The sequence below is a fragment of the Equus asinus genome, chromosome 2, assembly GCF_041296235.1.
Source record: "Equus asinus isolate D_3611 breed Donkey chromosome 2, EquAss-T2T_v2, whole genome shotgun sequence".
Lineage (NCBI taxonomy): Eukaryota > Metazoa > Chordata > Mammalia > Perissodactyla > Equidae > Equus > Equus asinus.
In genome coordinates this window covers 125,502,524-125,523,849 of record NC_091791.1, presented here as the reverse complement: position 1 = coordinate 125,523,849, position 21,326 = coordinate 125,502,524, and the positions used below count along the sequence as shown (strand labels likewise).

At 36.6% G+C, this 21,326-nt stretch overlaps 1 protein-coding gene across 2 annotated transcripts in view; it reads right to left on the bottom strand.

Annotated features, from left to right (window-relative positions):
• PTPN9 (protein tyrosine phosphatase non-receptor type 9) overlaps positions 1–21,326 on the bottom strand; it is a 77,552-nt gene that overhangs the window by 16,345 nt on the left and 39,881 nt on the right. For both annotated transcript variants that reach the window (XM_014841400.3, XM_070497659.1), the window contains exons 5-7: positions 20,119–20,224; positions 8,178–8,288; positions 6,035–6,363 (exon numbers count right to left, since the gene is read on the bottom strand). In XM_014841400.3, the coding sequence (XP_014696886.2) occupies positions 6,035–6,363; positions 8,178–8,288; positions 20,119–20,224 (546 nt within the window). The remainder of the gene's footprint in view (positions 1–6,034; positions 6,364–8,177; positions 8,289–20,118; positions 20,225–21,326) is intronic.

Below are 21,326 nucleotides of genomic sequence, written 5' to 3'. Positions count from 1 at the left end.
ATCAGGCCATGCTGAAGCAGCATCCCATGTACCACAACTAGAAGGACCCACAACTAAAATATATAGACAACTATGTACTGGGGGGCTTTGGGAAGAAAAAGGAAAAATAAAACCTTAAAAAAAAAAGAAGAATTTTAATAGAAGAGATGAAAGAGAAAGTTAAGGAAATTTCCCAGAATATAAAACAAAAAGTCAAAGTGATGAAAAATGAGAAAATTAAAGAAAATAAGGGAATTGTTCTAGGACAGTGGTCAGCAAACTACAGCCTAGCCTGTTTTTGTAAATAAAAGTTTTACAGGAACACAGTCAAGCCCATCAGTTTAGTACCATCTTTGGCTGCTTTCACACTACAATGGCAGAGTTGAGTACTTGCAACAAAGGTTATAAAGGCCCACAAGTCTAAAATAGTTACTATCTTGCCTTTTAAGAAAAAGTCTGTCAATCCCTGATCTAGGAGATCCAACCAGACTGATAGGAATATTTTAGAGAGAGAGAATTGATATAATACAAAGAAAGAAAGAATGAAAAAAATAATAATGTAAAAACAAGACCTAGAACTAAAGAACACAAACCTTCAGAGTAAAAGAACCTATCAAGCACTCAGTAAAATTAATGAAAAAAAAGACATCAAGGCAGATCATTGTGAAATTTTTAAACAGAAAGATAGATTATCTGAAACTATCCAAAGAAAAAAAAGATCATTTACAAAGACTTGAGAAGGAATAAGAATAACACCAACTATTTAGCAGCATTAGAATGGCACTGATTTAAAAATTCTAAGGTAAAATTATTTCCAACCTAGAATTTTATGCTCTAGCAAAATAGAAAAATAAGTAAAGAAAGAAAAAGACATGGAACCCAGGAAACAAGAGTCAGTAAAGGAAAGTAGGGTGGGGAAATGGCAGGATGAGAGCTGAAGAGCGAGTCCAGGTAACGACCAACCACAGTTTAGACTGGAGCAAAAAACCAAAAAGTTCTACAAGTGAGATCTCCAGGAAAAATAATGAAATCAATTAATTACCTGATATATTTGACCAGTTGGAACATAATGATGGTATAAAATAAATCTGATTAAGCATAGGAAAAAAAATAAGTATAGGTACATAGAAAACTAAAAGCAAATGAAAAAATTAGATAGTAACTCCAGAAGAAACAAAAAATGGAATTGATAAGATTTAATATATATGACCATTTCATAGAAGCCCACTTAGCTCTGCAATAAAAAAATTAGTCACAGTAATGTAAATAGTGAATGTTGATTTAATAAAAAATTGTGACATAATTATGTTGGAAAACAGTCAAAAGGGAACTGGAGACATGGTGTAAGAGCTAAATGCTTACCTACCATAAAAATCAATAACAAATATTATAAGCATTTTATTTAGAATTATGGAAAAAATACAAGAATAAAGAGCTACAAGAGATGAAAATGGATGACTAAGGGAGTGGAACTGAGGGTAAGGTAGAAGACTGCTGTTTATTTTGTCATCGCTTTTTTCTTTGGTAATACTTGGTTTTAAAAAAATTATTTACCCATATATTGATTAAAACCAAAAAAATAATTACAAAGACCACTCATATAAAATAATGTTCTATACTGTTCGTGGGTACAAATGTATATGTAACAGCATAAACAAAATGGCCTAGAAGGAAACACACCATATTCATAGTACTAGAGCAGCTGCTTCTGGGAGGTGAGAGCTGATGGTGAGAATTAGAAGGGATTCAACTTTACAATGAATTTTCTTTTATTATAATAAAAAAAAATTTGAAGCAAATATAATATTAAAAATTGTATCAATTCTGATGATAGGAACATAGTTGTTTGTCATGTTATGCTCTGCTCTTTAAAAAAATTCCCTCTTCCCACACAAATAAGCCCAGCTGATATTTTACAAAGTTCCAAAGACAATTCAATGGAGGAAAGATACCCTTCAACAAATGGTGCTGGAGCAAGTGGACAGACATAGGCACATACGCACACACACAAAATGAACACCAATGTAAACTTTACACCTATACAAAAATTATTTCAAAATTGTTCACAGACTTAAATGTAAAACATACAACTGGGGCTGGCCCGGTGGTGCAGCAGTTAAGTTCGCACACTCTGCTTTGGTGCCCAGGGTTCACCAGTTCAGATCCCGGGTGCAGACATGGCACCGCTTGGCACGCCATGCTGTGATAGGCGTCCCACATATGAAGTAGAGGAAGATGGGCATGGGTGTGAGCTCAGGGCCAGTCTTCCTCAGCAAAAAGAGGAGGATTGGCAGCAGTTAGCTCAGGGCTAATCTTTCTAAAAAAAAAAACCATAAAACTATAAAAATTTTAGAAAAAAAGAAAACAGGAGAAAATCTTTGGAATCTAGGGCTGGGCAAAGTGTTCTTAACTTGATGCCAAAAGCATGATCCATAAAAGGAAAAACTGATTAAAGGGACTTCATCAAAATAATAACTTTTGGGGCCGGCTGGGTGGCGCAGTGGTTAAGTTCACACGTTCCACGTCGGCGGCCTGGGGTTCACCAGTTCAGATCCAGGGTGCAGACATGGCACCAGTTGGCAAGCCATGCTGTGGTAGGCATCCCACATATAAAGTAGAGGAAGATGGTCATGGGTGTTAGCTCAGGGCCAGTCTTCCTCAGGAAAAAAAAGAGGAGGATTGGCAGCAATTAGCTCAGGGCTGATCTTCCTCAAAAAAAATAAAAAATAAAAAAATAAAAAACTTTTGCTTCACGAGAGACCCTATTAAGAGGAAAAAAAATAAGCTTCAGAGTGGAAGAAAATATTCGCAAACCACGTATCCAACAAAGAACCAGTATCTAGAATATATAAAGAACTCTCAAATTTCAACAGTTAAAAAAAGTCCAAATAGAAAAATAGACAAAAAACATGAAAAGATTTTTTAATTAAGATTATGATAGTTAACAACCTTGTACAAATTACAGTTGTACATCATTATTAGTCATGTTGTAGGTACACCACTTCACCCCTAGTGCCCTCCCCCCAACCCCCCTTTCCCCTGGTAACCACCAATCAGTTCTCTTTGTCTATATGTTAACTACCACCTATGAGTGGAGTCATACAGAGTTCATCTTTCTCTGACTGGCTTATTTCACTCAACATAATACCTCAAGGTCTATCCATGTTGTTGTGAATGGGATGACTTTGTCCTTTTTTATGGCTGAGTAGTATTCCATTGTATATATATACCATATCTTCTTTATCCAATCATCAGTTGATGGGCACTTAGGTTGCTTCTACGTCTTGGCTATTGTAAATAATGCTGCAATGAACATAGGGGTGCATGGGACTTTTGGAATTGCTGATTTCAGGTTCTTAGGATAGATACCCAGTAGTGGGATGGCTGGGTCATAAGGTATTTCTATTTTTAACTTTTTGAGAAATCTCCATACTGTTTTCCATAGTGGCTGCACCAGTTTGCATTCCCACCAACAGTGTATGAGGGTTCCTTTTTCTCCACAGCCTCTCCAACATTTGTCACTCTTGGTTTTGGATATTTTTGCCATACTAACAGGTGTAAGGTGATATCTTAGTGTAGTTTTGATTTGCATTTCCCTGATGATTAGTGATGATGAGCATCTTTTCATGTGTCTATTGGCCATCTGCATATCTTCTTTGGAGAAATGTCTGTTCATGTCCCCTGCCCATTTTGTGACTGGGTTGTTTGATTTTTTTGTTGTTGAATTGTGGGAGTTCTTTATATATTATGGAGATTAACCCTTTGTCGGATAAATAACTTGTAAATATTTTTTCCCAATTAGTGGGCTCTTTTTTTGTTTCAATCCTGTTTTCCCTTGCCTTGAAGAAGCTCTTTAGTCTGATGAAGTCCCATTTGTTTATTCTTTCTATTGTTTCCCTCGTCTGAGGGGTTATGGTGTCTGAAAAGATTCTTTTGAAGCTGATGTCAGAGAGTGTACTGCCTATATTCTCTTCTAGAAGACTTATTGTTTCAGGCCTAATCTTTAGGTCTTTGATCCATTTTGAGTTTATTTTAGTGAATGGTGAAAAAGAACATGAAAAGATATTTTACAAAGAGGCTATACAGATGGCACATAAGCACATAAAAAGGTTTAACATCATTAGCTATTAGGGAAATGTAAATTAAAACAGCAATGGAATCTCATTACACATTACTTCATTAATACACATTATTGGTGTAAGACAGAGGACTAGAGCTGATGAGGATTCTGGGTTCTAGCTCCTGAAGTTGGGGGCTCATTCATTCAAGCAAGAGGCAAAATTAGGAAGTCCTTCCATGGGACTGGGGTGTGTTCTCTGATTATAAGATAATAGCTGGTTTGGGGGATGCCAAGAGGTCAAGCCAAGCCTGCTTCTTGAATAGGGGGAAGGGAAACAATGGTAGAAATGACATCTCAAGGGCCTCACTGCAGAAGCAACCAGAGCAAGGTCAGGAATCCCCAGGACAAGCGTGTATCCTCTTGGAGCAGCCTAGCACTCTTCCCTGCTCCATACTACTTCCTTGGTTCAAAAATACAGGGGAAGAGCCGGTCCCGTGGCCAAGTAGTTCAGTTCGCATGCTCCACTTCAGCAGCACCGGGTTTCACTGGTTCGGATACCAGGCGAGGACACGGCACCACTCGTCAGGTCATGTTGAGGCGGTGTCCCACATGACACAACTAGAAGGACCCACAACTAAAATATACAACTATGTACTGGGGGGATTTGGGGAGAAAAAGCAGGAAAAAAAAAGATTGGCAACAGTTGTTAGTTCAAGTGCCCATCTTAAAAAAAAACAAAACAACGGGAAAAGGAGCCAATCTTAAAAACAACAACAACAACAACGGGAAAAAACTGTCTGGCTGGGAAAAAGACTGGATGCAGATACGGGTCTTGGAGCTGGTAGAGAAGAAACAGCTGTGTGGGAGAAAAGACTACTCTCCCCACTTGATATATGCTCTGCTCTCTCTTTCTCCTCTTATTTTCCTTTGCATTCTTTATCTGCTTACTGACTTTTCTCAAGTGCTCGTCTCTCTTACTTTCCTTATCTGTTCCCTAACTCATTATTTTTCTTCTTTCCTCTTGCTAAAAGCCTCTATCTCTCAGTGTTCTTTAGAGCACACTGACTAAGCTGGATAGGAATTATGAGGAGGAAGAGGTACTCACACAAGCACAGATTCCTAAAACATTTAAGCTACAAAAGAGGGTGATATCAGACTCTAACATCACATATTACACACAGGAAAACTGGGTGCAGAGATGTGTGCGCACAGGAAAACTAAGGTGCAGAGAAGGGAAATAACTTGTGTAAGTCACAGTGGAGATTTTTGGCAAAGCCAGAACTTGAGCCTGAGACCCACTGGGACTGCTCCCCCAATTTTCAACAGACAGAGCTCAACTTGGAGAGAAAGAAAGTTCTGCTGCAGCCAATGAAAATATGGTAAGATAAATGAGAGCAACAATAAGAGAAATAATCTATGTTGTATTGCCAACAATAGTTATCAAGTAGTTATGAACCAGTTATAAACTAGCCAGGTGGTTTGGTGGTAGGATTTGGGTAGAAGGAAAATCCCATGAGGCTAAACTTCCAAGAGGGAACTCTTCTCTCTTCCTGACTGTGGATTATTTTAAATGCACCAGCACCCCACCTCAGAAAGTAATGTTATACTATAAACACTCTAGGGAGAAACTGCCCAAATGAAAGGACCAGACACACGTTCCTGAGGACAGGAATAGAGAACCTACATTTTGAGCCTACATTGTTTTTTCCCTAAAACCACTTTCATTTCAAGAAAATATCAAAAAATGTGTCCATTTTTACAGGGTTCCTTGTTAGTACCAAAGACCTTCAGAAATTTTAGAGCATAGGATGTTGGCAACAAGCACCAAAGCAGATGACTCTTTCTGGATGAGAGAAACCTTCATCTAAGCAAGAGTGATGCTCCTTAACACAAGGAAAAGCCTCTGTTAAGGAAGTGAGTGTGGAAGGAGCTGCTGGCAGCCCATGCCAAAAGCATCTTGGTAACCGATCGGTACCCCAAACGTTTCCTACTTACATGGAACAGTGGAAAGTGCCAACAGGGTTCTCACGACGGATGTCTTCATACTCCTCATATATCCCCCGCTTTTGCCTGGTACTAACATAGTCCATCAACTCTTGGACCGTCATGGCGTGGGGACCCGGAACATGTACCGAGTCCCAGTCTAAGGCAGGAGGGAGGGAGAACAGGATGATCTCATCGAAGGGATCCGGGTGGCCATTCATCTCGGGTAGGAACTGGAAATTCCAAGTGGCGAGGTCAATTTTGATGTACCCACCCAGGTTTTCTGGAAGGCACTCCCTGGGCAGGTGCTGGGTGACCTCAGACGTCTTTAATATCTGAATCTGGAAGGCCAGAAAGAACCATGTGAGTATGCGGGGTGGGGGTGGGGGGGTGGGGGAAGGTAGACATAAAGATAGTGAAGATAAAGAACAAATGTGCTTATGTTAGGTTTGGAGAACATGATGACATTTGCTTGAAATACTTGGTATACCTGTAAAGGAAGTAGACTGCATTTCATCTGCTTGGGATTGAAGTCCTATGAATTTCTTAAAGGTTTGACTTCCCAGAATGTATATCAAATTCCCTCCTGGAATTAGGGGCCCTGTTATATACCTTCTGAAAGGAAGGTATGGTGAACAAAGGCTTTATACTATTAACAAGGCTTCCCAGTACCATCTCATGCGACTATTTGCCTTTTTGACTACTAACAATGCATAGGTAGTGATTATTTTTGTCAAGCCCCTACTAAGACAACCAATTCTAAGCCTGTTATCTTATGCTTTACTCACAGCTCGGTATAGGTGTTCTCAAAGACAGGTTTCTGTGAAATAAAAGACAAGACCAGCCACCCAGAGGCAAGGTAGCCCAAAGAAAAATGCTAGAGAAGTAATCATAATACCTAATTCTGCTCTCTGCTTGGACACGGCCACACTAGACCAAATTAGCCTAGTTGGTTTTCTTGGAATCCGTGTGAAATGAGGATGCTTGTCTCTCTTGCTGTTGCCTATTCCTGGAATGCCCCATTTTCCTCCTCGGCCTCTTCAAGGGTCAGCTTATAGTGCACCTCTTCTGTGAAGCCCTCCCTGACTGCCTAAGGCAATATTCTCCTCTGTGCAGAGCCACAGTCCTCTGCCTGCACGTCTTTCTCTATGTTCCCTATCAGGACCATGAGCTCTTTGAGGGTAAGGACTGTCTTAGTCAATTTTTAATTCCCAGGGCGCAGAGCCTGGACTATAAAGGTGCTCAATATATTCTGAGTTTATACATGCATTTACACTTATATATAATTCAAGTGTAAGAACTTGCCTAAGGAGTCCTCTCAAAGAGTTATCTCAGGAAAGATCTCTCCTACTCAGATTCACTAGGTCCCTAAGTAGTTCACAGAACCAAATGTCTTCAGTTTTCCCTCTCCAACCTAAGTCATCTTAGCTATAAAGATCTGCATTGTTATTAATGTTATAACCTCATAATCCTATCCTACTATGTCACTGTTTCATATGCCCTTTCTTTCGAGGATTCCAAGGATGAGACGTGAATGAGGGAAACCATAATCTTTCAATCCTGGAACACTCAGGGGATGATACCAGAATTAAGATAATTTTAGAAAACACTTTTGAAGTTAGAAAGCGACAAGCTGTTTTAAGAGAAAATGCCAGGAATAAAAGTAGCAAGAGATGCAGTGAGCGACTCTTCCACCATGTAGGTGGTCAAAGGGACTGAATGATATTTCCAGATGAACAAATTCAAACACTAGTTCAACTAATGCAATTATATTAGAAGTTGTTAAATATTAACAACTTCTAACAACTGTATAGCACTAGGCTAAATTTTGGAAGTAGTAGCTACCTCTAAGTTAACCATGGGACACATTCCTTCAGTACTCTCTTTATGCAAGGTGCTATGGAATGGGAGCGCCACTACGCCTAGTTCCTAACTTCAAGGAACTTGTAGTTACAGTGGGAAAGGCAGCCTGTACTGAGGTGAGTAAAGAATAAAGCAGAGAATACAAGTGAATACACTCACAGAAACAGAAAGTACTCTGGAAGACAAGTTAGGAGGATTTTTTTGAAGGTAGAAAATTAACTGGCAGGTTTCAACAGTAGAGATGTGAATGTATCTATCCACCTCCAAATAAAATAAAGCTAGCTTGCCTTACCCTCTCCCGGACTTTGTCCTTCAGGAGGAGGCTGATGATGGAATAGGGCACTCGGAACCATATGGGTGCTCCCACAATCAATACTTTCTTCAAACGAGCTGGAAATGCTCCCTGTAGAGAACACATATGAGGATTTAAAGATACCAGTTAGGGCACTGCAACAGAGCCCTAATGGAACCTGTGACTGTTCAAGCCCAAAGTGGAGGTTTTCCGCTCTTCTCCCCATTCTTACCCAGCAGGGGAAGTCTACAGCCTAATTCAGGTTTCACTTCAGTTGCCAGAGAAAAAATGGTTAAAAAGAAAGAAATTAAAAGCAGATTTACTTTTAAAAGTAATGATATAATATTCTTGTCAACATAAGTTTTATGGATCAAAAACTATTCTGACTTGTATCAGCACATACGTGTGTATCCTTAGGTTCTGCTTATTAAAACTTTACAGAAAAATCAGATCATGAATAAACTGAAGAGGAAAAAAAATTTCTCATAATCTTTCCTTTATTCTGATATCTGTGTATTTATAATCCCTTATTTTTTTACCCATCTCTTTATTTATGCATTCATTTATTCAGTCAATAAATATGATCAGGGTACAAGGGCAAGTGAGGTCTAAAAGAACGGAGACATCCTGATCTGCACAAAGCCTAAGAATGAAAAATTATTCATTCCTAATCCCCAGCTGTTGGTTTCATTTAGTTTCTTAATATTTCAGCCCTTCTGATAGGCAAGGATACTATGTAATATTGCCCTTATAACTGGGAAGAAATTATTCCCAAGGACTCAAAAAAAGAGAAAATTGTATCTCACTATCTTCTACCACTTTCTCCCTATTCTTTTCCAAAACACTGATTCTCAATTTGACATGTCACTCTCTGGCTACTCTTCAGTTCTACTGATTTCGTGGGTCCACAAACATTCCTTATAAAGACTATACAGTATCCAGAACAAAATTCTCCAAAAACATCTTCTCTAAAGTCTGAGAAACTACCTTTTATCTCTTCCCTCAAAGATGCAACAATTCATTTCAGGGCGTAAAGAGCCAAGTCCCCTTTAACTGCCAGACCGAAAACCAGTCTCAAGGAATACCCATATTTCTACAAAATGATAAATAGAAAGTGGAAGCCATTACATCTGCTTCCTCAGAGCAAAGACCTACAGACTCAGGCCTAGTCCATTTAAATGACTGTATGGCACCCAAATATACTGTTGATGGGACGGTAAATTACTAACACCTTCTAGAAGGCATCGGCATTATAAATTATTTAAAATGTGTGTATCCTTTGATCAATGAATTTTATTTCTGAGACTCTACCCTAAGGAAATAACCAGAAACATAAAGATTTATAAACAAAAGTGTTTACTGCACCTGTATTTTGGATAGTTAAAAATACTTTAAAACTGGAAAGAATATATATGTTCTGAAAATGGGTAGGGGTTAACAAAAATTGTATATCTTATAAGATTATTACATAAACTTTAAAATGAAAATTTCAAAAATTTTTTACAACTTTGAAAAATTCTCACAATGTAATCTTAATTAAACTAAACAGGATCAAAACTATAATCTCAATTTTGTTTAAAAAATTACACACACACATATATACTTTCACAAAGAAAAAAGATTGTAAAGAATTATATCAAAAGTTCAACAGAATTTATCTCTGATAAGTGGGGTTATGAGTCATTTTAATTTTATTCTTTCTATTTTATTTTCTATAATACTTTGTATTACTTTCATTTTTTACAACCTTATTTAAAACGTTTATATCCTTTGTTCCAGTAATTCTACTTCTAGAAACCTACTTCAAGCAAATTATTTGATGTGCAAAGAAATATAAAAATGCTTGCTGAAAATACTGTGTATTATAACAAATGAGAAAAAACCAAATATCAAACATAGAAATGATTAAACAAATTATAGTAAGTACAGGATAGACTTACTCAGCAATTACAAATGTTCATAAAATAAAGTTGTTGGAGCTTATTGTGTATTGAAGTTGTATAAACATAATTAGGAGCATATTGAAAAACATCTAGAAGAAAGTACCATGCACCAAAATGTCAACATTGGTTATTTCTGCATGATATCAAAGACAATATTTTTTCTTAATGTATATTGGTGTGAGTTGTCCATAATTTTGTACAATGAAAATTTTTTCTGATTATAATAGTATATTAAAGTATAAAAGATAAATATGAAAAAAATTAGCCACCCTATAAATAATATCAGCATAAAAGTATAACAGTAAAAACGTCTGATTTATAATATCACTTGTGCACACCAACACCATTCACACACACTCTCTCTCCCCCTCTAACTCTCTCCCTGTAAATCAATGATCTTACAAAAAAGATGATTTATCCTTGGTGTCTGCTATGTTTTATATGTAAATAAATATATATATTCATTTTTTAGCCTAGAAATAAACTTCATTACGAAACATGCGTGATAAATAAAATAATTTAAAATTTTTATTGAAAGACATAACAAAAGACTTAAAAAAAAAAAACAAAGCAGCAGCATAGCATTCCTGGGTGGGAGAAGATAACACTGTAAGATGTCAATTCTCTCTAAATTAATTTATTAATTCATTATATGCAAATAAAATCTCAGTGTTTTATTTCCCAGAACCAGACTGAATTACTCTAAAGTTCATCTAATCCAGAGATGGTAATTTTTTAAAAAAATTTTCTCATCAAATTTACAATTTTGACAAAGAGGTTACTTCTGGAGAATGGCACAGGCACGTCTGAGGAAGGAGGTCAGGTATTTTTCCTTGAATTGGTTTTTAATTGCTTTTATAGTTAAAAAACAAAAACTAGTTATAAAATAAAGTTCATTTTCAGTATGCATGTTATATATCAGTAAAAATTTAAATAAAAGCACACAAAAGTGTATGTCAAAGAATAAAAGAGCAAAAATAGTCAAAACAACTTTTAGAAATAGAGGATTATTAGGAAGCTTGTCCTGCAAGATATTAAACTTTATTATAAGGCTGTAATAAATAAAACAGTGCATATGTTGGTCTAGATCAATAGAACAGAACAGGGAGTCTGGGGGCCAGCCCCATGGCCGAGTGGTTAAGTTCACTCACTTGCTTTGGCAGCCCAGGGTTTCACTGGTTCGGATCCTGGAAGCAGACATGGCACTGCTCATCAGGCCATGGTGAGGAGGTGTCCCACATGCCACAGCAAGAAGGACCCACAACTAAAAATACACAACTATGTACCGGGGGGCTTTGGGGAGAAAAAGGAAAAATAAAATATTTAAAAGAACAAGGAGGGAGCCGGCCCCATGGCCCAGTGGTTAACTTCACGCACTCCGCTGCGGCGGCCTAGGGTTTCACCGGTTCGAATCCTGGGCACGGACATGGCACGGCTCATCAAGCCACGCTGAGGTGGCATCCCACATGCCATAACTAGAAGGACCCATAACTAAAAATACACAACTATGTACTGGGGGCTTTGGGAGAAAAAGGAAAAGTAAAAAAAAATCTAAAAAAAAAAAAAGAACAGGGAGTCCAGAAATAGACACACCTACCACAAGGGAATTTAGTATAAAAGTATTATCCTAAATGAATAGAAAAAATGTATTAGTTAGTAAGTGTTCCCAGGACAGCTATTTGAAAGCAAATTATTTTATCTAAAATACTATGTATCATATATAATATTATATATATACTATATATAGTATAGTATATAAAATTTTTTGAAAAATAAAGAAAACATAGTAGTATGATGAAAGACACCATAAAATTGAACAAATTATAAACTGCAAAAAATGCAAGTAACACATACTTAATTATATTCTTAATAACAAGTCTTATAAATGAGTAAGAGATAAACACTTCAATAGAAAAATGGGTAAAGTATATGAGAAGAAAAATTTTGAAAGAAATACTTACTTGATGATAAACATGAAAACATGCTAAAGCTCATCAGTAATAAGAAAAACACCAAATAAAAACATGTATATGATTAAAATCCAAATAAATTAATGTTGACAAAACCAGTGAAAAACACTGTTGATGGGAATGTAAATTTGAATCAAGTTTTTAGAGGGCTATTTGGGAATATTTATCAAAAATTTAAATGTTTCCATTCTTTGACCCTATGAATTTGATTATTAGCAATTTATCCTGAGGAAATTATTGGCCAATATAAAAAAATGTGTGTAAAATGATGCTCACTGAAGCCTTTATAACAACACAAAAAAAATGGCACAAAGATTGATAGAATCAGTGAAAGTATCTAATATCCAGTACTGGAAAGTTAGTGTGCATATCCTCTTACCTGGATGCTTCCCTCTCTTCCTTTTAAGCTCTTGAACTACCTAAAATAAGACTGTTTCCAATCTATTTTTTACTATTGTAGTTGTATTAAGAATGCTGGTGGCCACAGGCCCAGCCGGTGGCGCAGCGGTTAAGTGTGCATGTTCTGATTTAGTGGCCCAGGGTTTGCTGGTTCAGATCCCGGGTGTGGACATGGCACCGCTTGGCACACCATGCTGTGGTAGGCATCCCGTGTATAAAGTAGAGGAAGATGGGCACGGATGTTAGCCCAGGGCCAGTCTTCCTCAGCAAAAAGAAGAGGATTGGCAGTAGTTAGCTCAGGGCTAATCTTCCTCAAAAAAAAAAAGATGCTGGTGGCCAAAACATGTTTATTTTTATAATGTCTGTAACTTAAATACTTCAGCAGTCAGCAAATATTTACTCATTCAACAAATATTTGAGGACTTAGTATGGGCCAGGTACAGCAGTGACCAAAGCAAACAAAAATTCCTTGCCTTCATGGAGCTTACATTCTTGTTCTTTTACCTAAATATATGAACAAGAATTTACATTCTAGGAGTGCTCAGCTGGCATTTAATCAGAAAGGTGACCCTCCCAAAGCAGCTACTGTAAGCCCTTCAGAAGCTATTCCTATTATATGAGACATTCCTTTATATAACAGATGTTAGAAATGGGCTCTTATCGTTGAAACTGGTGACATTTGATATATGTGAATTGCCTAGATATTTTGGGGATATTCCCCTCCCTTAGAAACAGGGCAGAGATCTGGTAAACTACATCCTGTATCTTTTAGAATGGCACTTAGGGTTACAGTGAAATCTGGGGTTGACTTCGGAGGATTTTAACTGCCCAATGCCATTAACAGTATGCCTTCAGGGTACTGTTGTGTCTGCCTGAAGAGAACTTTTCATGCCGAAGTTGAAGCATCTAGAGAAACACAGAACTGGGATTTCATTAAGGATACCACACACATTGTATGAACAGATTTTGTGCTGCTTGCTAATAATTTTGTCCAATAAATATTTATTGTATAGCTAAAAGAAAAACAGCACGAACTTCATTTTTTTCTGCTTAGTATATCCATAAAAGGAATATTCTGCAGCCATTAAAAAAAATGAGGGAAAAAAATTAGTAAAAGCTATAAGTATTGACATAGAAAGATGAAGGAAGATACACTGTTAAGTAAAAAATGTCAAGTTACAACCACTGGATATAGTACAACTCAATATTTGTAAAGAAAAAAATAATAAATTACCCTCATCCTGTGTGTGCATACATACATACATACATAACCATTTTAAAAGCCTGGACATACATACCCCAAACTCTTTAGACTGATAATCTCCAAGGGGTGGGAGTATAAGTAATATTTTAGTCTGTCACTATTTAGTTGTATTACCTTCGGCAGTTTCTTAAAATTCTCTAGGCCTACGTTTCTAGAACTGTAAAATGGGGATAGTGATAGTGATAGCCATCACACCTCATAAGAGTGATGTCAGGATTAAATGAATTTTAAAGCATAAAAAGAGCTAAGAACAGTATGCAAAGCATTCAGTATATATTAGTAAGTATTACTTTATATGTGTCTGCATTAATGAAAATTTTTTTTAACCTATATGTTTTAGCCATGTATTTCATAATCAGAAAAATAAAGATTTATCCTTCAGGGGGTAAATTCCACATTGTTGGGTTTAAATGATTCATCTAAAACAATAATTAGGGGGCCAGCCCAGTGGCGCAGCGGTTAAGTGCCCACGTTCTGCTTCGGTGGCCCGGGATTAGCCGGTTTGGATCCTGGGTGCGGACATGGCACTGCTTGGCATGCCATGCTGTGGTAGGTGTCCCACATATAAAGCAGAGGAAGATGGGCATGGATGTGAGCTCAGGGCCAGTCTTCCTCAGCAAAAAGAGGATTGGCAGCAGTTAGCTCAGGGCTAATCTTCCTCAAAAAAAAAAAAAAACAATAAACTGTTAAGAATCCATATGATGATGTTCATACTACCTAAAGCAATCTACAGATTCAATGCAATCCCAATCAGAATCCCAATGACATTCTTCATGGAAATAGAACAAGGAATCCTAAAATTCATATGGGGCAACCAAAGACCCCAAATTGCTAAAGCAATCCTGAGAAAAAAAAACAAAGCTGGAGGCATCACAATCCCTGACTTCAATATACTACAAAGCTATAGTAATCAAAACAGCATGGTACTGGTACAAAAACAGGCACACAGATCAAGAGAACAGAATTGAAAGCCAAGAAATAAAACCACACATCTACGGACAGCTAATCTTCAAAAAGGAGCTGAGAACATACAATGGAGAAAGGAAAGTCTCTTCAACAAATGGTGTTGAGAAAACTGGTTAGCCAAATGCAAAAGAATGAAAACAAATCATTCTCTTACACCATTCACAAAAATAAACTCAAAATGGATCAAAGACTTGAAGGTAAGACCTGAAACCATAAGACTTCTGGAAGAAAATATAGGCAGAACACTCTTTGATATTAGTCTTAAAAGGATCTTTTCAGACAGTATGTCTCCTTGGACAAGGGAAACAATAGAAAGAATAAAACAAGTGGGACTTTGTCAGACTAAAGAGTTTCTACAAGGCAAGGGAAAACAGGATTGAGCTGAAAAGACAACTCACCAACTGCGAAAAAATATTTGCAAATCATATATCCAACAAAGGGTTAGTCTCCATAATGTATAATGAACTCACACAACTCAACAACAAAAAATCAAACATCCCAATCAAAAAATGGGCAGGGGATATGAACAGACATTTTTCCAAAGAAGATATACAGATGGCCAATGGGCACATGAAAAGATGCTCATCATCACTGATCATCAGGGAAATGCAAGTCAAAACTACACTAAGATATCACCTTACACCCATTAGAATGGCTACAATAACCAAAACAAAAAATAACAAATGTTGGAGAGGGTGTGGAGAAAAAGGAATCCTCATACACTACTGGTGGGAATGCAAACTTGTGCAGCCACTACAGAAAAGGAAAGAGATTTCTCAAAAAATTAAAAATAGAAATACCCACTATCCCACTACTGGGTATTTATCCAAAGAACTTGAAATCAACAATTCAAAGACACTTATGCACCCCTATGTTCACTGCAGCATTATTCACAATAGTCAAGATGTGGAAGCAGCCCATTGACTGATGACTGGATAAAGAAGATACGGTAGATATATATATATACCATGGAATACTACTCAGCCATAAAAAATGATAAAATTGTCCCATTCACAACAACATGGATGGACCTTGAGGGTATTATGCTAAATGAAATAAGCCGGATAGAGAAAGAGAAACTCTGTATGATTCCACTCATATGTGGAAGATAAACACGTGGACAAAGAGAACAGATTAGTGGTTACCAGGGGGAAGTGTGGTGGGGAGTGGGCACAAAGGGTAAAGGGGCGCACCTATAAGATGACTGATAATAATAATGTACAACTGAAATTTCATAATGTTGTAAACTATCATAACCTCAATAAAAAAAAAAGAATCCATATGATGGCAACTAAAATAGGTTATGACTTTTTAAAATTTAAAACCAGAATTAATCCTAAGAAATTTACTAAGATGAAGAAAATCTACTCAGAGCAACTTAAGAAGTCAAACATTATTAGTATTTTTATTCTAGTGTCATATTTTAATCCAAATCCTCATCACAGTAACTGCTGGAAATTAATTCACATTAAATAGAAGTCTGGAGTGTGAGACTTCAAAATAAATTTGAATGTGTGCATTCAAAATAAATTTCTGTCTACAATTTGCATGAGAATAGGGATGGTAGGGGATTATATTTAAAATTTTATCTTTTCCCAATGACAGAGCAACTAAGTCACTAATAAGAACATGATATAGATTCTAAAACAACAGGACTTTATTTCAGCCTCTTTGAAGTTATATAGCAAAAACAACAACAAAACATAGAGTATTTCATTATTTTGAACCAAATAAAGGAGAAGACACAAACAGCATAAAAACATTTGAAAAAAAGATACAACTTTGTTATTAAAGGAGTTCAAACAAACAAGCAAGAGAAAAAAGGAAGTATCAGTTTAAGAATTCCTAAATTCAAAAAAGGAAAAAAATTACAGAGTGCATTGCTGGGATGGTTCAAGGAAATAGATATCCATACTTGTTGGTTACAATGTAAATTTTTTCCCACTTTTATGAAAAGTAACCTGGTGATGTATAAGAGAGATATAAGAACATTCATAATCTTTAACCAAATAATACAAGTCTTATAAATATGTTCTTAAAATAATTTAAGAGGAAAAGCTAAAATGATCATAACAGCATTATTTAAACCTGAAAACAACCTAAAAAATACAGAAAGACGGTTAGATGATTATTAAATTGTCTGTGGTATACTAACAGGTTATTGTGACTTCGTTAAAATTGACAAATAGAAAGTCTAAGTTGTGGAAAGGAGGGACTATTTAATATGTAAAAATGGAAAAAAATTAGCTATCCATATGGGGGGAAAAGGTCAGATTCCTACATCTCATACTACACTCAACAATCAACTCCAGATGGATTAAGATCTTAAATGACAAAAGCAAATTTTAAACTTTTAACAGAAAGTAGCCCCTCAAAAAGTTAAACATAGAATTACCATATGATCCAGTTAATTCCACGTCTAGGTATATACGCAAAAGAAGTGAAAGCAGGGACTCAAACAGATGCTTGTACACCAACGTTCATAGCAGCATTATTCACAACAGCCAAAAGGTGGAAACAACCCAAATGTCCACCAACAGATGAATAAATAAAATGTGGTATATGCATATAATGGAATATTATTAATCCTTAAAAAGGAATGAAATTCATGGGGCCGGACCGTGGCGGAGTGGTTAAGTTTGCCCACTCTACTTTGGCGGCCCAGGGTTTCGCCAGTTCAGATCCCAGGGACAGACATGGAACCGCACCTCAGGCCATGCTGGGGCCGCATCCCGCATGGCACAACCAGAAGGACCTGCAACTAGAATATACAACTATGTACTGGAGGGCTTTGGGGAGAAGAAGAAGGAAAAAGAAGATTGCCAACAGATGTTAGCTCAGGTGCCAATCTTTAAAAAAAAAAAGAAAAAAAGGAATGAAATTCTGATTCTGATACATGCTATATATGAATCCTGAAAACATCATGCTAAGTGAAATAGAACAGATACAAAAGGACAAATATTGTACAATTCCACTTATATGAGAGTCTAGAACAGGCAAATTCATAGAGACAGAAGAGAGGTTGCCAGGGGCTGTGAGGAGGGGGGAATGGGGAGATATTGTTCAATGGGTACACAGTTTCTGTTTGGGATGACAAAATCATTCTGAAATGGACAGTGGTGATGGTTGTATTGTGAATATACTTAATGCCACTGAATTGTAAACTTAAAAGTGGTTAAAATGGTAAATTTTGTTATGTATATTTTACCACAATAAAAAAGAAAACTAAAAAGTTAATACACATGGCAGAATCAGTGGTAGAGCAGTAAAAAAAAAAAAAGAAAATAGTTAATATATTTTTTCCAACTTTGGAATAGGGAAGGACTTAAGATGCAAAACATATTAACCAAAAAAGAAAATACAGACACATTTAACCATATTAAAATTAAGAACTTCTGTTAGTCAAAAGGACTTTATAAAAAGTGAAAAAACAAGCTATAAACTGAGACAGTGTGTGTATATGTATATACACACACACATATGTATACACAAATAGATTAGTATTAATAATATACGAAAAACTACATAGACAAACCAATAGGAAAACGGGTAAAACTCATAGTCATTTTGCAGAAGAAGAAAGCATCTATGGCCAATAAATATATGAAGAGATAATTAATCTCACTAATAAGAAAAATGCAAGTTAAACCACAAGATACTATTTTATACTCAACTGAATGGGAAAAAATTAAGTCTGATATTATCAAGTGTTGAAGACGATGTGGATCACTGAAAATTTTACACATGGCAGGTGGGTACAACCACTTTGGAAAACAATTTCGCACTATTTTATAAAGTTGAATCTTTACAGACTTTATGACCTAGTAATTGTACTCCTAGATGTATACTCTAGAGCATGCATTCTCAATGGGGGTGATATCATCCCCAAGGGGGTAAAATTAGTTCTGAACAGAGTGGGGAATGGGCAAAAAACCCCATCATACTCTTTTTTATGTTTAAAGTACAGATATACATTCAGTTCTTAAAGATATATACAGTACATCTGTGGTATTAGAATTTTCATTAGAAGAGGAACAGTTAGGGGAGGAAATGTTTAAAAAAGGCTCCTTACTGAGGCAATAACGAAAACATGGTTGAGAAACACTGCCCCAGAGACACTCTTGCACACATGCACCAGAAGACATGTATAAGAATGTTCACAGCAGCACTGCTCATAACAGCAGAAATCAGGAAACAAGTCAAGGAGCCATCAATAGAAGAGTGGATGAATAAACTGGTATATTCATCAACAGATGAGGAATTAAAAGGTATGAATCCTTCAACCATCAATAAAAAGGAATGAATCACAGCTACATGCCACAGTAGGAATTTTAGTAATATTATGATGAATGAAAAACGCAAGTCCCAGAAAACAACATGCAGTATACAATACCCTCTTTATATACTTTCTGCTGTAAAGCTATAATAGTAATACAAACACCTCTAAAAATCTAGTTCCATAGTACTCCCAAGTGAGGTCCTGGAACAAAGACTGCACAGACTCCTAGATCAATGTTTTTCAAGCTGCACATTGTCACTCAGTAGGTCCTGAAATTAATTTAGGACATCATGACTAACATTTTAAAAATATGAAATAGAATTGAGTAATCAAAGTGACTGCACATAGTAGGGGTAAAGCTTGTTTTGTGAAACTTTTCTGTTTTATAAATAAGTACACACAAATCTACACACCTTTATCTTTGGATTCTGAAGTCTAAACAGCTCTGAAAACCCTAAGTTTCTTTTGTTAACTTTGGTGCAAAAATTCATGGGGCAGCAAAATCAGGCCCGAAATCCTATTTTATAGCCTTTATTCTTCTCTACTCGTTATGAACAATAATACATTTCATTGCAGAAATATTAATGTGTTTGATTATAGAGTGGCATACATATCATATTATCTTTTAAAGTTTAAAATATTAAAAAACACCTCTGGACCTAATCGTTTGAGATAAGAGATTAAGAACCTATCTATGTATATAGCTCTACATGTATGTACCTAGTTAGTGTGCACATTCTTTTGTATACTAAGTCACAATGTAAAACATATTTCTGACTAGACTGAGACAAAAAAGTCTAAAAGGCGCTAGCCAGCTGACATTTTTCACTAACTCTGGCCTTACCTAGTTAATTCATTCATTCTTATTCTAGAAAACTCCAGGAAAGGGTCATTCTACCTTTATGACTTAGAATGTTCCTGTACATTTCTTGTTTTAATTCCTCTCACTTTACTTTTAAGATCATTTCTTGTTCTGAGGAAGCAGATATTAGTCATCACTTACAGGTGATCTTTAAATTGAACATAATGGATGAAAGTTTACATCATTCCTAAATCTCCCAAATAAAAAAAGTCTCCTAACCATTGAAGGAGAATTGAGGAGGCCCTCTCACAGCCTTACCTTAAGCAGATTCAGGACTTTCTTGCCAAGATCCAGCTCAAAGTTAGCATAATTAGAACCGCACATGTCATAGATAAACACCAGTCCATTCCTCTGAGTTTCAAAGCTGTAAATCAATCATTGAATAAAATATTTATAAGACACATAAGGAAGGTTGAAAGGCTGGGGCAAAAACACAGATACAGAAACTATGGACACACGTGGGACCAAAATAACTGCCTCCCTGAACACTGGTCTTACAAAAAGAGGATTTATCTTTGGAATCAGCTACACTTATTGTGATGCTGTGATTTATAATAAGAAATACATATTTGGTCTTCAACCTTGTTCCTGGCACAGAGTTCCTAAAACTCTTGGAATTTCCTAAGTGAGGAGAGTGATAAAAGTATCTGTTGTTATATGTTAATGAGGTGGCTCTGGACTGCCCCTAGGTCACCTAAGGATGAGGGCTGGCTGCCAGGGGAACCAACCAGGTGATGCAGGTTGGAACTTTCAGTCCCTCCCCTCCCTTCCCCTAGGGGAAAGGGACGGAGATTGAATTCAGTCACCAATGGCCAATTATTTAATCAACCATGCATATGTAATGAAGCCTCCATAAAAACCAAAAGGACAGGTTCAGGGATCTTCAGGGTTGGTGAATGTGAAGAGGTGCTAGAAGAGTGGTCCTCTCAAAGAGGGCATGGAAGTTCCATGCTCCTTTCACTATACCTGGACCTATGTATCCCTTCCATCTGGCTGTTCCTGAATTACATCCTTTTATAATAAACCAGTAATCTAGTAAGTAAAATGTTTCTCTGAGTTCTGTGAGCCACTGTAGTAAATTCACCAAACCCAAGGAGGGGGTCACCGGAACCTCCAATCTATAGCCTGTTGGTCAGAAGCACAGAAGACAACCTGGACTTGCCACTGGCATCTGAAGGAGGGGCAGTTTTGTAGGACTGAAAACCCTTAACCTGTGGAATCTGACACTACCTCCAGGTAGATAGTGTCAGAATTGAGTTGAATTGTAGAACACCGAGCTAGTGTTGGAGAATTGCTTAGTGGTGTGGGAGGAAACCCTATGGGTTGGAATTAGAATTAGAATTATACTTATTGATGCATATTTAGTTAGATTTATCAAGTCTCAAATTCTTAGGTTTGAGAATGTTCCAGAGCATCTAGGTTATCAAAATTGGAACGGTTTTCTCCCATGTCTCTGAATCTGCTTA